We start from the raw sequence: 18,005 nt of genomic DNA on the forward strand, positions 1-18,005 counted from the left end.
TTAGAGGTCAAAGTTTACATGATAAATTTTTAAATTCCGTTTTCATTTTATTTCTTTAATAAATTTATTGTGGCATTTGCAGATCTAGCATTGATTATAAGTTTGGACTGAAAGTCCTGAGATCCATACCTCAATCTTTTGAAATAGCACAATTTTATGCTTTGTATAAAAATTCCCCGAGGTGGGGGACGTTGGTAACTCTGTTACAAATTCTTGTAAGTTTATTTCTGCCTCAATTATGAGGTGAGCGATATTAGTTATTTATATTAGCTTTCTCATCCATTATATTGATTATTTCAGGCCTGGATGAAGTATATGTTGACCATTTCCAAGGATTCCTAGCTGGACTGTCCATATTAAAGGATAGGACAGAAAGTGAGAGAGTTATACAGTGTCTCAACTCATGTCAAGAAAGTCTAGATTTCACAGAACTAAAAGATATGCCAAGTGGAAGTGTAAGTATTCAGTTCAAAGTTTATATCATCTTTTTTTATTTTACTGAAATCACAAACATGCACTCTTTACATTAATTTATTTTCCCTTTTAATTATGCTTCATGCATAGATACAGCAAGTTATTTAATCATGCTGAATTGAATCGATTGTTAGATTAAGTGTAACAGATTACTAAGAACATTTTTTAGCACACTTTTTTTTAGGAAGAAAATTTGGGCTTTTGCTACAATCATCTTCACACTTCCAATGCTCTACTTTAATATATACTGATTATACATGTATATAAAATGGAGAGCTAGCATAAACTCGTCATCAGTGTCCAACATTTTCTATAAATGTCATTTCTACCGACACTTTTGTAAAACTAAGCAAGATTATTCCTCAGACATGACGCTATTATAAGTTAGTTGAAAGAATTCCATTCCTTGTAGAACTCTGGTTGTCATGGCAACCAATAGAACAAAAAACATGAACATCTATTCCAAAGCAGCAAGGGCTACAATTTTGATTTTTGCCATGAAAAATCATCTTTTGGGTCTATCAAAATTTTCTACTTTGAACCCAGTATGGTAGAGATTAGATATGTGGCATGAAACATTGTATGGGGGACTTTGTACTAACTTAATTCAAATTATTAGCCAGAACTCAAAATTGGTCTCGCCTGAAGATCATCGGTTTTCCTTGTATGTAATTGTATGTAGCTAAAGGTTGACAATTTTCCTGTGAATCCACAAAGACCAGAGCTTAAGTATTTTGCATGAAATATTGTCTATTTAACAACTTCCAAGTTGGTTCAAATTTTTGCTCTGGAATCAAAATTAGCCCTGTCCCAGGTGTTATAGGTTGTTATATGTATAAGTTTTAGTTAAAACTTTAAAAATCTTGTGTTTAACCAAAGGGAAAACAGAAATGGTAAATGCTACACTGAAAGTACAGCATTGAACAGTATCATACAGTTATCCAAAACTGCTGCAGTCACAATTGGGCCAAGATTGCCATAAATGATCCTGATTTGAAGATTGGTATCACCACCTGGGATAAATATGATGCTTTAATCAACACCCTCTTCCAATCCCCATAAATAATACTGCCAAAGACTGCAAGAATATGGTTCATTTCAATGCCGGGAAAATCATAACACTTGAACCAGACCAACAATCCTAGCTAGCTCAGGGTGAGCTTTTAGGATGGTTGAATGTCCATATGTCCATAGTTAGAAATAAGAAAAAGTCTAGCATGGCCCCCTCAAGGTGGGGGCTCATGTTGTAGTTAGAGCTACCAGTATATAAAAGTATGGAAGTCGAAATGCTACTTAGTTTACATTTTGCTAATATTTGACATATTATTTTACATTTAGCTTCAAGTAACAAACATCTAGCAAGCTCTAAAGTGATAATTTAAACATTATAAAACACATGTTTGATCTTTCTAAAGGAATACATATTTTTTCATTTTTAAATACATGAACTGTGAACTTCACCATGGTCTATTATAGGGTATATTATGTGTCAGGTCCATAACTTTCTCATCCATCAAGGGATTTTGAAAATACTTGGCACCAATGTTCACAGTAATGAGACAAGGTGTCAAGTGCAACACCAAGATGCCTACCTTTGATGTCCAGGTCACACTTGAAGGCCAAACTTAACATGGTCTTATATATATTTTATGTCCAGTCCATGACTTTTTCATAGATCAAGGGATTATGAAATAACTTGGCACAAATGGTCACAATAATAAGATGTGTCATGGGCAACACCCAAACCCGTACCAGCAATGTCAAGGTCACACTTGAAGGTCAAAGTTTAAAATGATCTGTTACAGAATATATATTGTGTCCGGTCCATGACTTTTTCAACCATTTTGCAAATAAAATGTCATTGGTAATTCTTCCATATACTTTGATAGATGCAAAAGTTACGTACTAGACATAAAAATATACCCTGTCACAGACCATACCCTGTATTTATTTTGTATTTGTTAAATTTTGTGGTTTTGAAATTGTGATAACAACTATACAAATGCATTTCTGTTGACACATACACAGGAGTTATTTCATTATATTTCTATAATGAATTTTTTGTTGCATGATTGTGCAGTCCTAGAATTGATCAAGATTTTGCATTGAAAGTCCAGATCCAATCAATCTTTTGAAATAGCACAATTTTGTGTTTCATGTAAAACTTTCCATAGACAGGGGACGTTGGTAATTCTTGTTGATAGTAGGGTAAGTTAATCCATACTTGTTAAGGGTTGAGTTTATCTTTAACCCTGAAAGTGGCGAGAAGGGGGTATTTTTGCCAGGATAGTGGCAGATCTATTTTCTCAAAGGCTTAAAATTTCAGTTGAGCAGTCTAGAGCAATTATGGCCCTCCTGTTTATATGCTAAAATGCTGAAAATGTCCCAGTGACCCAGCAATGAGTAAAACAGTTGCTGGATGGTCAGGAGTTTAATTTTTAGCTTGACTTTTCTATGAAAAGGGGAGCTATCCTACTCGCCCCGGCGTCGGCGTCGGCGTTGGCGTCACACCTTGGTTAAGTTTTTCGTACCACCCCACTTTATTTCAGAAGTATTACAAGTATGGCTTTGAAACTTACCATACTTGTTCACCATCATAACCTCCATCTACAGACAAGAGTACATAACTCTGTCAAGGTTTTTTGACAGAATTATGGCCCTTTTTTGACTTAGAAAGTGTATTGAGCTTGGTTAAGTTTTTTGTACCACCTCACTTTATTTCAAAACCATTGGAGGTATTGCTTTGAAACTGACCATACTTGTTTACCATCACGACCTTCATCAACAGACAAGAGGACATAACTCTGTCAAGGTTTTTGACAGAATTATGCCCCTTTTTGACTTAGAAAATACATTGAATATGGGTAAAATCCACTTATTGCCTTAACCCTTTGAGATATTGCTTTGAAACTTTTAATGCTATTTCACATCATTACCCCCATCTGTACGCAAGAGAAGGTAACTCTGTCAAGGATTTGTTTTAAAAATTAAGGCCTTTTATCGACTTAGAATCTTGGTTAAGTTTTTAGTACCAGTCCACTTTTTGACTGAACTGTTTGAGATATTAATTTGAAAGTTGGAATACTTGTTTACAATCATGATTCCCAAACATGTCCAGGAGAAGGTAATTCTGTCAAAGATTTTATTTGAATTATGGCCATTGTTCACTTTAAAAATACAGAGATTCTTGTATTGCCTTTTACTGCAAAAACTTTTTTTATTGGCAAGCAATAAAAAAGTCGAGCGCGCTGTCTTACGGACAGCTCTTGTTATATTTTTGGGGTTATGTTTGTTTTCTATACAAATAAATAAAATGAAATTAAGAATGTTTGATCTATTTTCAGTCTGTGAGCTTCAATAAGGACATGACAGAGTTTAGTATTACTGGCCAGAATGCTTCTGATATAGAAACCCTAGTACAAAAGTTGGCATATGTCAATTATAGACCATTCCCAACACCTGGAAGGAGAAACCTTAATATTCGTACCAGTGTACAGTAAGTGTTATCTTATATACTATCACATTGTATCTTCTATTTTACTGATCAAACAGTGCTTGCATACTTGTATCTTTTAAGCTTGCCTGGCACAATGTAGAAGATTGACCTTTTGTGATTGCTATCATCCATGTATAATGTCAGCTTTTTAACTCAAAAAAGCACTATGTGCTCAAAGTGAGTAATTGTTATAAATCACTATCCATCTGTAAGGATCTATATCTTATCAGTTTGTCAAATTTTCTTGGAACTAACTGTTGTTGTTTTGATGGTTTCTAGCTCAAGTTCGAATATGAGAAGGTAACATCCCATATATGGGAAAAGCATGTTTACATTAATTTTGCACTGTTTCAGTTGAACGTTATGATATCAGTTAAAGATTATGACATCTGATTTTCCTTCATTGCTAACAATATTAATAAAGAGCATAAATAATCAGTTGAGTGATATAGGGGCCATTTTGGTCCTCTTGTTTTACTAATGTCTCATATTTGGAAGGAACATACCTCAGGTGGTAAGTTTGGAGTGGTGTTTCGGGTCACTGGAATTAAGGTCAAGTTTTTGCATTTATATATATTTGATAAACTTTTATTGGTAAATTGAATATTTCAACTTATCAAATAGCAAGGACATGCCAACTTATATTTTTCACAATAACGAGAACATTGCTCTGTCAAGTTATATTACTGTGTTTACAATTGTTTCCATCCATAACTGAGTGAATGGGTAAACCTGTTTGAACATTTTGTTACTGAAAAGAATCTGAACCAGGGGCATTTATGTTTACCAAACACCTTGTTACACTGCTGTATTTTTTCTAGGATTTTTCTAAATCATGTGTTTACATTTTAGTTGTGGCCATACTGAAGAAATCCTACCTCTCGTTGAAAGTTATGTGTTTGTACAGCATTCAGACAAACCAGTTATCACTATAGCTGGCAAAGATGTTATCACTGGCAGCAAAGAACAACTTGATGAAGGAATGGATATATTTAAGGTAGTATAGTAAATGAGCTTAGATATTTGGCATGAAACATTATATTGTTGACCAGTACTTAGTTTGATATAATTATAGCCCTGAGGCTAAATTAACTCCCACCAATATATCAATAATTTCCATAGCAACCTGCAGGGCTGCCAATTGTCTGCGATTTTTATGTCCTGTAGATTTGTGTAAATTTGAAAGTGTAGATGGTGCCTATACAATTAAAACCTCTGTTATTCATATAAGTTTTAAACTCTACCCGGAATGTAACTCAAACTCCTGATAAAGATGAGCTAAAAATAAAAGAAATTAATAGCACTGTATCCAATAAGTGGAAAAGAACTAGTATCAAATTAAAATAAGGAAGAGATGAAATTTTAATAAAAGTCAATTCTAAGAATTTAGGACTGATATTAGTTTTTTAGCTCGACTATACGAAGTATGGCTTCGGCATCCGCGTCCACATTTCAGATTAAAGTTTTGGTGCAGTAAAATATTTTTCACTATAACTTTTTCATTTCTTAAGGTATCAACTTCAAACTTCAAATATATGTTAATTATCATCAACCACATCTTATGTGACAAGGTTCATAACTCTAGCTCAGATTTATCTCCCCTTGAACTTAGAATTTTCCTTAAAAAATATTATTTTTTACTGTTACTTCTTTATTTCTTAAGGGATCAACTTGATACTTCAAATATATGTTCCTTATCATCAACCACATCTTATGTGACAAGGTTCATAACTCTAGCACCAATATTTTCAGATTTATCTCCCCATTCACTTACATTTTTTTACTTGAAAAATGTTATTTGTTACTATAACTTCTTTATAAGTTTAAAGTTTAAAGGTATCTACTTCAAACTTCAAAAACATTTTCCTATCATCAACCACATCTTATGTGACAAGGTTCATAACTCTTGAAGCAATATTTTTAGATTTATCTCCCTTTGAACTTAGAATTTTTTTTTAGAAATATTATAACTTCTTTACTTTTTAAGGTATCTTTTGTAACTTCAAACTTATTTTTTAGAAATATTATAACTTCTTTACTTTTTAAGGTATCTTTTGTAACTTCAAACTTATAATATATATATCTTATCATTACACACATTTTGTGTGACAAGGTCATAACTCTAGTGTGATTTTTTTCCAGAATTATTTTCCCTTGAACTTGTAATTTATGTTAACAACAATAACTTCTTGTCATAAGAAGAAATATATTTATATCGTAATTGATTTTTAGCTCGACTTTTCTATACTTGTTTACAATCATGATTCCCAAACATGTCCAGGAGAAGGTAATTCTGTCAAAGATTTTATTTGAATTATGGCCCTTAACTGTCAATGTTTTGTATTATAGGCAAGCACTAAAAAAGTCGAGCGCGCTGTCTTACGGACAGCTCTTGTTCTTTCATAGTTTTGTCTTCCTTGCTGTGTCCAGTATTTAATTAGTAGAGCTTCGCTGTCTCTTTTGACAGCTCTTGTTAAATTATATTATGACAGTTGCATGATGTCTAAATAACTTCTGAAGTTTTGGGGATACAGGCCCCATCATGAAGCCTGCCAAGTCTCAAATGGAGGGTAGTGCTGGAATGATCAGTGACAAAACATTATGATATTACTTCTTGTTGTTGGCAGCCCTGAACCAGTGACTTTCCATAGCAATCATTGACTTTCCATAACAATCAGTAGCTTTCATGGCAACCATTGACTTTCCATAGCAACCAGTGACTTTCCATCTATTGCTGATATTATGGCCCTGGCATCAAAATAACTCTTCCCCCAAGTAACCTTGGCTTTCTTTTTATGTGTACAATAAAACTTAAAAAAAAAGAGAATCTTCTCTTAAAGTCCAAAGGCTAAAACTTAGATATTTGGCATGAAACATTGTCTAGTTGACATCAACCAAGATTTGTGAATGGTTCACAAAATTGTTCTGTGATCAAAATCCTCCTGGTCCAGGAGGTTATGGGCTTTCCCTTTATGTATGAATTAAACATTATTTTGAGTAACTCAGGTATGACCTTGATTCTAAATCACTTTAATTTTACTTTATTTAAACCCTTCACTACAGAGCTCTTCTTATGCTGTGTTTGCCTTTGGAAATAAGAAAAACTCAAGTGTGGTTCCTGCTCAGCAGTAACTCCTATTTATGTTACCTGTGAATGAGATAAAATGATATTTCCTGTTTAGAATCCATATGGATTTTATGTTACCTTTAAATTTGATATATGATATTTTCTTTCAGGATTTGAGTATCCATGTGGATTTTATGTTACCTGTAAATGAGGAAGATGATAGAGATGAGACTGAAAGTGAAAATGATGATGTTAATGATACATCTGAAATGAAGAAAGCTAGGCTTCAATACAAACTTAGTAAAGCTACACTTATGCGTAAGTTTGATATGGATATGATAATAAATTAAAATTGAATCCGTATCTCTGATCAAGCTTACAAGCTATATGGGTCCACATCTGAATTTAATATTACAGTTTTGGGGAAGTAACAATTGTAGCCCAACTGAGCATGATATTGTACTTAGGTTAGTTGTTGTCTGAACATCTCGTGCTAAAACACTTGACCAGTCCTTATGAGAAATAATACAAGAATGATCCTAACATGATTCATGACAAAAAAAGCTAAAACTACTTTAGTCTTCTGCAAATATAGACAAATCCTGCAAATGATGTCCTGGCAGATTTTTTTATAATTCAACAGGAGTGATTCTTGGTGATGGTGTGCAAAGATAGCTAGAATAGGTTTGGTCCAATTAACAAGATGGCCTCCTTAAACGAGGCCAGATTGTGATGAAACTTTCAGGAATTGATCCACGGTTGATACTTGAACAAATTCCTAATAATTCCAGTTAGCCAAATAGGTAAACTTAACACAAAAACTAGAAGAATAATAAATATTATAATTGAGATAGAAACCAGATTAAAACAAGTTCAGCTTAGACATAATATGATAATAATTATGATATTCTTGTTTGATTTTCAAGTGAACAGTTCAGGGCTCTTTGAAACTATGTAGATAAATTTAGTAAGATGTAAGAGGTTGTTACAGATTTCTTTTATGGAATTTTTATCAAAGCCCTTTGATCCATTCTTAAAGGGACTCCACTGAGGTTTTTCTTACTTAACGGGACTGGAAATAATTGTTTGAGATTCATGTTCCATTCAGTGTAGGGATAGACCAATAAATTTTGTGCAAAATTGCAGATCATTCACTCACTCCATTTATTCCAGAATAATTATTCAAATTGTGTAAAATGACACAAAACTGAAAAGTATTGCTAAGAATAGCATAAAAAGACAAAGTTCACTTAATTTATCAGTATGCTTGTTAATTATCTTTTGTATATCTTTCTGTTTAAGTGCCCCAGTTGATCTATGTAAAAAGTAGCATTTTATGGATTTTTTTTAAGCCCCCCCCCCCCCACCCCCAAGAAAAGTGGTAGGTGGGTAGGTACATAAGTACTTATTGGTATTTTACATGTAGCATCTTCTTGTGGTTTCTATACAAAAGTTAAATAAAACATGCCCCTAGGGTCACAAATATCATGTGTAAGAATTAGTTCTCCAGCTAAAAGGAAAAATTTACCCTCATGATTTGATTGTGAAATTGTTTACTCTGTTATGAAATATTTATGCATGGATATGTTGCATATTAAGATTATTTATTATGAATGCACTTTTTTATATGACAGAACAAACCATGGTACATAAGGATAATTCTGAAGATGTTTTACTTGATATGTGTACAATAAGAGCAGAACCTGTTCTAAATTTCTACAATGAACATCTGGACTTACCAAAGGATGAAATAAACAAGTTTAACATGAAGTTGGAGGGTATTGAGACCCAAGCTGGACTAGTTATCATGGGTAAGTTAAGTTTACAATACTTTAGTTTACATATTATGTTAAGGTTTACTAAAAAGTTTATGAACAACCTCAATGTTTTCTTATACGCCCGTTTGAAAAACTGTTTTCTCCAAGGCGGGCAGCTTGGCTGGTGGCGTCCAATTTTTGTCTGAAGCATATCTCCTACACCCATGGTGGAATTTTAACGAAACTTCATAGAAATGTTCACCACTATGAGAAGCTGTGCCATGCGCATGAACCAGGCCTCTAGGTCAAAACATGTAATTTAGATTAATATATGCAAGGTCAAGGTCACTAAAGATGATTTCCAAGGTCTCTAAAGATGATAAAATGTAGAGATTTTGTCCAGAGCATATCTCCTACTACAAATATGGAGGGATTGTAATGAAACTTCATACAAATGTTCACCACTATAAGAAGCTGTGTTGCGCACATGAACCAGGCCTGTAGGTCATAGGTCAAGGTTACACTAAGAGGTCATATAAAAATGCTTGTCTAGAGTAAAACTGCTACATGCATAGAGGAATTTCAATATAACTTGGCACAAATGTTCACTATTGTGGGGCTGAGTGTTGCGCGCAAAATTTAGGTTCTTGCGGCCAAGGTCAAGGTCACACATAGGGGTCACAGTTCAGATATAAATATGAATAAGTATTGGGACCATTTAGTCATCATTTATTAAGGGATTGAAACACAAATGGTCATTATCATGACTACTGGTGTGAAACATGTAATTTAGGCAAATATATGCAAGGTCAAGGTCACTTAAGATGATTGTCAAGGTCACCTGAGATGATAAAATATAGAGATATCATCCAGAGCATATTTCCTACATATACGGAGAGGTTGTAATGAAACTTCATACAAACTTTCACCACTATGAGAAGCTGTGTCCAACGCATGAACCAGGTCTCTAGGTAGAAGGTAAAAATGCTTGTCTGGAGAAAACTTCTACATGCATAGAGGAATTTCAATATAACTTGGCACAAATGTTCACTATTGTGAGGCGGTGTGTGGCATGCAAAATTAAGGTCCCTGCGGCTAAGGTCAAGGTCACACATAGGGGTCAAAGTTCAGATAAAAAAAATCACTAGAGATGATAATATATCCAGATATTGCACAGAGCATATCTCCTAGATGCATATCTATAATGCCCACATCTCTGTCAAAAGCTTCTGTGATGGGCGTATATTGCCACAATGTTGCCCTTGTTTTAATCTGGAGTTCATGCCTATCTTCGTTAAGATATTGATGCTAGTTATATATCATTGTGATTACAAACACATCTTTATATATGTGTGGATTTCAAATTCCATTTAAATAAATACACATGACAACATAAATGTAATCATGATGTTTTTACATCATTTTAAAGCAGTATTAATGATGTTGGGCGGTCCTGTTTTGCCTATAGCAGTTCTTATCTCTCTTATCCACTCACACTAACTTGGCTGAGACAAGATCTTTTCAGCTTCCACTGCGTTCTGATGATCTGCAAATACAAAAGAAAAAAAACCCAGTACTTATATGTATGAATAAATCTTATCTCAAAATCAATGAAATGAAATGAAACAGATACTCAGTACTTTTTAACAAAGAAGAATGTTGTTTATTTTAATGATTTTTGTGATCAGACTCTTTAGCACCTAATATATTCAGATACGAAAATATCAACACTATTCAAATATTAAACAGTGGTTTTATATCAATCATTAGTGAAATTATTATTTTAATTGTCACCCGATTTAATATTTCAAACTACAGTATAATTATTTTTAGTCAGTTCACGAGTCGACTTACCTACAGTTTAATTTTTGTTAACGTCATGGTCGATCTTTTATTTCTCTAATTTGCTACTAACACCAGTTGATTGCCCGTGTAATTAACAGTGGTCTAATTAGAGGGATTAAAGATGTTAATTGTTCCAATTAAATCACTGGCACTTTCATCTCGACGTGTTCCCGAGGTGTCACACAATTTGATGATACAGTTTGATAAACAAACTAATGGCGTGTGACCTTTCACATCTGGGCCGCTTATGTAAATTATGCGAACGCTTATGACTTTTAAGTGTACTAGTTGTCAGATATTTTTATGTTACGTTGGTGCCAGTAAAGTTTGCCAATTTAAGATTTTATGCCCCAGAATTAATATATTGTCGCATTTGGCGCAATTAGAGAGCAACAGTGAGAACCCTGGTATTCAATAAGTCAAAAATGCTGTCTTTTCTGATAGCTCTATCATAAGGTTGTTTTTAGAAATTAATTTATGTTTTATGACAGATGCTGACACAATAAAGAACTATGAGAGGGTAATTAGGAATATACGCTATATCCACAATAAAGCAGAGGAGCTGTACATGAGGAAGTTTGTTATAAGCTGCTCATCACAGAGTGCAAGATTTGTCAGCAATGAGTTTGAAGTGCTGGTAAGTTTACTTCAGGACATAGTGTTGGCTTTTACGATTGATGGCTCTGTTATCTGATAATCATCTGTTATTAACAATAAGTTTTTATTGAAGAGCCCGCTGGCGGTAAGCTCAACTTAGTAATCACTCGGTGTATATGCGTCCATCCGGATTTGTCCAGATCATGTTCATTCAAAATAATTTGGTACAAATGTTTACCATGATGGGATGGTGTGTCTCACACAAAACACAGGTCGGCCGCTCAAAGGTCAAAGTCACATTTGGGGGTCAGCGCAAAACCCGTGTCCGGAGCTTCAGGATGCATGGAAGGATTTTAATATAACTTGGGACAAATATTCTCCATAGTAAGGTGGAGTGTCCTGCGAAAATATCATATGTCTGTGGCAAAGGGTCAAGGTCACACTTAGAGGTCAAAGGTCAAATAACAAAATTAAACATTCATTTGCGAGTATATCTTATACATGTATATACATAAATTGATTTTAATATAACTTAGCATAAATTTTCTCCATGTTAAGTTGAGTTGTCTCATGCAAAATTAAGGTCAAGTTCACAAGAGGTCAAATAAAAATAACAAAATTTGTTTGTTGGCACTGTATCTTGATTATATGCTTCGTGGTCGGAGGATTTTCGTCAAGCCCGCTTGCGCTTAGCTTGACATAGTAAGTTGTCATGTTTATGTGTGCGTCCAAACTTGTCCATGCTATAACTTCTATGTGCATGGAGGTATTTTCAAATAACATGAATTGAGTTTTTAAGGCAAAAATGTTCATCATGAGACATAATGTCAGGCACATGAACCAGGTCACCGTGTCAGAGGTCAAGGTCAAGATGATGCAATGTCAAGATTTTGCCTTGGGTATAAAGAGGATGTGTTGCGCACATGTCACCTGTGTATATATCTTTCTCCTTGATTTGGACCTTATACGTTCAGATTTGAATTAAGATGAGTTGGCTCGACATTCTGTCCGCGGGCATGTCTTGTTAAGTCTTCTGTGAAACCAGTACTGAGACTTATCAGGTGCTCTATATATTTGGCATGTAGCATTGATCACCTTGTTGCTCTCATAAAACTGAATTCAAATAATGGCTCAGGGTTAAATTTTTAACCCTAAATAAAGTGCAGAGGTGAGAATATGGGTACTTTAATAACCACAAATAATAAAAACTTTAGGGAGAAGGAATACAGATGTGCACTTGTCTGTCTGTCCTTCACATTGTTTGTAGACTGTTGTTTGTGTTGAGTGTATATGAAACAACCATAAAATCATATGCTTTCTTGTCCAGTCTATAACTGTCACATGCATGATGAGATTTTAAAATGTATTAGTTCATATGATCACCATGTCATATGTCAAGATCATAGCAAGGAATTGAACTTCGTATATTTGTCAAAAAGTCGTAAAGCAGCAATGCCTTGAGAATGATGCTAATTTTCATGACAATTTTGAAAATGCATATAAAAGTAAACTATTGTGAAGCAAACAAAAAAAAGTTATTTACACATTGCAAATGACACAATTCAAATAAATTACCAAAAAGACCTTAAAATTTGCAAAAAATAGCCCTTTCTGTGTTGGTCACCCAGTAGAAATATTGTGATAAATATTGCAAAATCAGTCTACAATTGTACATATAATATAAATTATTACCTGAATCTTTAGTCTTTTTTACCTTTCTTAAAACGTATGTATATTTTTCTCAAGTTTGATAATCTTGAAATATTTTTGCTCATCTGGAGGTGTGCAGCTTTAAGTGCATCTGGAGATAGTGACATATCAATTATTTCTGCATGCAATATAAGATTTCATAGAGAAATAGTATTTATGATCACCATAAGTAGGTTATGTGTCTTGTGCAAGACCCAGATACATAGTTCAAAGGTCAAAGTCACAGAATGTGTTTTGAAAGATCTATGTTTTAATTGATTTTTCATATTTGTAGATTGCTTAGAACTGTGAAAAATTTTACATTCTTTATATTATTTATTGATTTAATATTTGTTAGATTGCTCCAGTAAAAGATGTGGAAGAACATGACACAATAATGAAAGCAAATATAGCAAACAATGCCAGACATCAGAATGTATTGACACATACATTTCAGCAAAGACAGTTTGAAGGAAATACCAGTACTAGTATGTTGATTATTTATTTCATTTGATTGCATAATACATTAAAGTCTCTAGATCACCTGAGCTGAAAATGCTTAAAGTGAGCTATTGTGACCACCCTGTGGCTGACTTAGATAAAGAGCTGAAATATTGTTAGTGTTTTTCAAATTATCACCCAGCTCTGAGATCAATGCTTTTCCTTGCATGTATATAGTAAAAACCTATTTGTTATTTGATATACAGCTGTGAAATTTTAACGATATTATATGTTATCCATGCATATCAGCTGATCTACATTTTGACATATAGTGGATATTCAAGTTTCTTCTATAAATACTGGATTCATTTTCATCCAGTGGTATGAAAATAATTATTTCATGAGTGGCAGAACCCACGATGAAATATAATAATTTTCATACCGCAAGATGAAAATAAATCCTGTATTTGTAGATGTGCTACATGGAATCACTTTGTCCCCTCCAAGTAGAGATAAAAACCTGAACATGAAATAACCATACAATATTTCAATGAAACTGTATTTTAAGCTTCTTTTTATTCAAATTAGCTTCAGAATGCAATTTTTTTAGCAAAGTGGCTATAGCTTTGTTATTTATAAATGAATTGTCTTCATACATGTTTTGGGATAGACCTTCAAGTTGATGAGACTTACATTGATCTGCTATATACTCAGGTGGATTTATACTCAGGTGGACAATATATGGCCATGATGGTCCTCTTGTATTGTTAAACACATTAAAATCTTATTCTCTTAAACAACAGGTCATAAAGCTTAAATATTTTGCATGTAATTTTACCTAGTGTACTTCAACAAAAGGTGTATAAAAGTCCTATGCGTGGGGCAGAGATGCTGGCCTAGGGGTTTACCTTTGTTACACATTTATTGAAAGCTTTTATTGGAAGCCTAACTCTTTCTTCAGAATCTACAATGCACAGAGCTTTGATATCACTTATATAGGAGAGCACTTTAAGTTCAACTTCTCTGAAACTACATTTCCTGGAGCGTATAACATTGTCAGGTGACAATTTCTTGTTACTTGTTTTCACATGGATGCAGATAAAGCACATATGAGACAAATTTCACAGATTGGTCTCTTCTATTATTTTTGATTTCTCAAACGCATTGATGTTTAAATTGCCTTGCTTTTGCAATTCCTTGATTATAAAATTTATGTAGGAGATATTTAGATATTCAGTTCACTATATATTTGCTAAATTTATGGTGACTTATTAATTATTCCCCCATCAAAAATATGGATAGCTTTAATAGAATCACTTTGTGGCATCTGGCATCTGTGTGCCTGCTCCATAAATCCTGTATCTGTTGAAGAAATTTCTTCAAACTTACTCAAAAATTTCACCTCAATAAGGTAATATGCGGAACACGTCACTGTTGTGCCAGCTTAAGATGAAGGTAAAAATGTCAGATAATTTTGTTCCTATTCTATACTCATTGTATGACTTTCTACAAGTTTGACTTAAATGATGACCCAAAAAGAAATGAAAAATAGACTTACATTAAACCTTGTAAGGTCACAGGGACCTTGACAAAAAAAAGCTTTTCTTCTCAATTGCTAAAGAATGTCCTGTCCGCAATGTATTGATTTTGACATTTTCACATTTGAAGCATGTAGAATACATAACTTAGCAATGCACTGGCTTAGTAACCTCAGATTTGTAGGGAGGTTGTCCTTGAGCTCTAAATGGCCACTGTTGATTCTGACAAAGTGGTATGCGGGGGTATTCACGCCATGATAGTGGCAGTTCTAGTTTCATGAGTGGCAGAACCCACGATGAAATATAATAATTTTCATACCGCAAGATGAAAATAAATCCTGTATTTGTAGATGTGCTACATGGAATCACTTTGTCCCCTCCAAGTAGAGATAAAAACCTGAACATGAAATAACCATACAATATTTCAATGAAACTGTATTTTAAGCTTCTTTTTATTCAAATTAGCTTCAGAATGCAATTTTTTTAGCAAAGTGGCTATAGCTTTGTTATTTATAAATGAATTGTCTTCATACATGTTTTGGGATAGACCTTCAAGTTAATGAGACTTACATTGATCTGCTATATACTCAGGTGGATTTATACTCAGGTGGACAATATATGGCCATGATGGTCCTCTTGTATTGTTAAACACATTAAAATCTTATTCTCTTAAACAACAGGTCATAAAGCTTAAATATTTTGCATGTAATTTTACCTAGTGTACTTCAACAAAAGGTGTATAAAAGTCCTATGCGTGGGGCAGAGATGCTGGCCTAGGGGTTTACCTTTGTTACACATTTATTGAAAGCTTTTATTGGAAGCCTAACTCTTTCTTCAGAATCTACAATGCACAGAGCTTTGATATCACTTATATAGGAGAGCACTTTAAGTTCAACTTCTCTGAAACTACATTTCCTGGAGCGTATAACATTGTCAGGTGACAATTTCTTGTTACTTGTTTTCACATGGATGCAGATAAAGCACATATGAGACAAATTTCACAGATTGGTCTCTTCTATTATTTTTGATTTCTCAAACGCATTGATGTTTAAATTGCCTTGCTTTTGCAATTCCTTGATTATAAAATTTATGTAGGAGATATTTAGATATTCAGTTCACTATATATTTGCTAAATTTATGGTGACTTATTAATTATTCCCCCATCAAAAATATGGATAGCTTTAATAGAATCACTTTGTGGCATCTGTCAGTCAGATAACTGACAATTGTGTGCCTGCTCCATAAATCCTGTATCTGTTGAAGAAATTTCTTCAAACTTACTCAAAATTTCACCTCAATAAGGTAATATGCGGAACACGTCACTGTTGTGCCAGCTTAAGATGAAGGTAAAATGTCAGATAATTTTGTTCCTATTCTATACTCATTGTATGACTTTCTACAAGTTTGACTTAAATGATGACCCCAAAAAGTAATGAAAAATGGACTTACATTAAACCTTGTGTCATAGAGATGATTGGGTTTTTGTTACTTTTGTGACAGTTTTTTCCATTTGACCCTTTTTAATGCCACTGCATCCCATATGTGTGATGACATATAGCGATTTACCAGAGTTGTTAAAAGAATTTAATTCCATGCAGAAGTCCAGTTGCCATGGCAACCAAAAGGAATAATTAGAAGAAACCAAAAAAAAAGCTTTTTCTCTAGAACCACAAGACCTAGAGTGTAGTTATTTTGCACAAGGCATTGTCTTGTGAACCTTTACCAAAATTGTTCAAATTATAGCCCTGGGGTCACAATTGGCCTAGCCCTGGGGTCATGTGTTTTTCTTATATGTATTTAGTAAAAATTGAAAAAAAAAACTTCTTCAAAACTACAAGGGGTAAAGCTAAGATATTTGGCATGAAACATTGTCTAGCAGACTTCTATCAAGATTGTTGCTGCAATTTTATTTCTGGGGACTCCTGTGTTAGAGGTTTTCTCTATATTTCATGAAATAATTTTTTTTAAAATCTTCTCCTGAAAAACTAAAAAGGTTAGAGCTAAAATATTTGTTACAAAACATTGTCTAGTGGTTATCTACAAAGATTGCAGCCATTCACCAAATGTGAACTAATTACTTGCTTCTGCATTTAAGAATTGTGACCATTTCTAGCAATGTATTTCAGGTGAGTGATCCTGGGCCATTATGGCCCTCTTGTCTTATACATATATACTGTAAAAACTTCAAAACTCTTTGATTTAACAAATAAATACATTTGAAAAATTATTCTCATTCATTTGACATGCTGAAATATAACCTTCACCTCAAAATTCACTAGACACTACAGCATTTAGTTATAAATCATGGCACATCATTTTATAACATTTGATAAGTTAGAATATGAAATGTTTTCAAATTGATATTTTCAGACCTTGGAATGGTGGCTATAATTGTGGTATGTGTTGGTTTCCTCTTGTTTATGATTGTGCTTGGTGTTTTGCGTATACGTGCTGCTCACAACAGACGTGTGCCATCCATGGATGAACGACCAGAAATGGAATGGGACAATTCAGAACTCAATATCACAGTGAATCCCATTGATCAAGAGGTTTGTTTTTTGACCAGATTTTCAATTTTGAAACTCCTGGTTTTTAGATTGGGGTAAGGCTGTGGGCAGGCACCAAACATGATGGTGACGGTTAGTAACTTAAGTTCAAGTCATAAAGAAGCATATGTGAAAACCTCGCTTGGGATAGCTTTTTGGCCCCCTAGTGTCAAGATCACTGTAAAATAAATATAGAAAATCTGTTTCTGGTCAATAAATAGAGTTTGGGATGAGATATTTCAATGAAACTGTGTGTATAGCAAGCTTATGTGAAGACCTCCCTTGGGATTGCTTTTGGGACCCTAGGGTCAAGGTCTTGGTTACTAAAAATAGAAAATAAATTTCCAATCAATTACTAGATTTAGGAATAAAATATTTTAGTTAAACTTGTATAGCATTCCTATTGGAAAGCCTCGCTTTTGAGCTCCATAGGATCAAGGTCAAGGTCATTGTTACAAAAGTTAGAAAATTTGTTTCAGGTTGATAAGTAGAGTTAGAATTTAGATACGTAATACAAAACTTGGTGTATAGCAAGCTGATGTGAAGACCTCACTT

At 33.8% G+C, this 18,005-nt stretch overlaps 1 protein-coding gene across 1 annotated transcript in view; it reads left to right on the forward strand.

The window, feature by feature from the left end:
* Positions 1-18,005, forward strand: part of LOC132731201 (calsyntenin-1-like) — a 70,681-nt gene that overhangs the window by 42,773 nt on the left and 9,903 nt on the right. The window contains exons 10-17 of the mRNA XM_060717335.1: positions 301-455; positions 3,819-3,970; positions 4,823-4,967; positions 7,208-7,355; positions 8,672-8,848; positions 11,131-11,276; positions 13,284-13,413; positions 17,275-17,453. Of these exons, the coding sequence (XP_060573318.1) occupies positions 301-455; positions 3,819-3,970; positions 4,823-4,967; positions 7,208-7,355; positions 8,672-8,848; positions 11,131-11,276; positions 13,284-13,413; positions 17,275-17,453 (1,232 nt within the window). The remainder of the gene's footprint in view (positions 1-300; positions 456-3,818; positions 3,971-4,822; positions 4,968-7,207; positions 7,356-8,671; positions 8,849-11,130; positions 11,277-13,283; positions 13,414-17,274; positions 17,454-18,005) is intronic.

The sequence above is a fragment of the Ruditapes philippinarum genome, unplaced genomic scaffold (assembly GCF_026571515.1).
Source record: "Ruditapes philippinarum isolate M1 unplaced genomic scaffold, ASM2657151v2 ctg1194_1_1_1_1, whole genome shotgun sequence".
Classification (NCBI taxonomy): domain Eukaryota; kingdom Metazoa; phylum Mollusca; class Bivalvia; order Venerida; family Veneridae; genus Ruditapes; species Ruditapes philippinarum.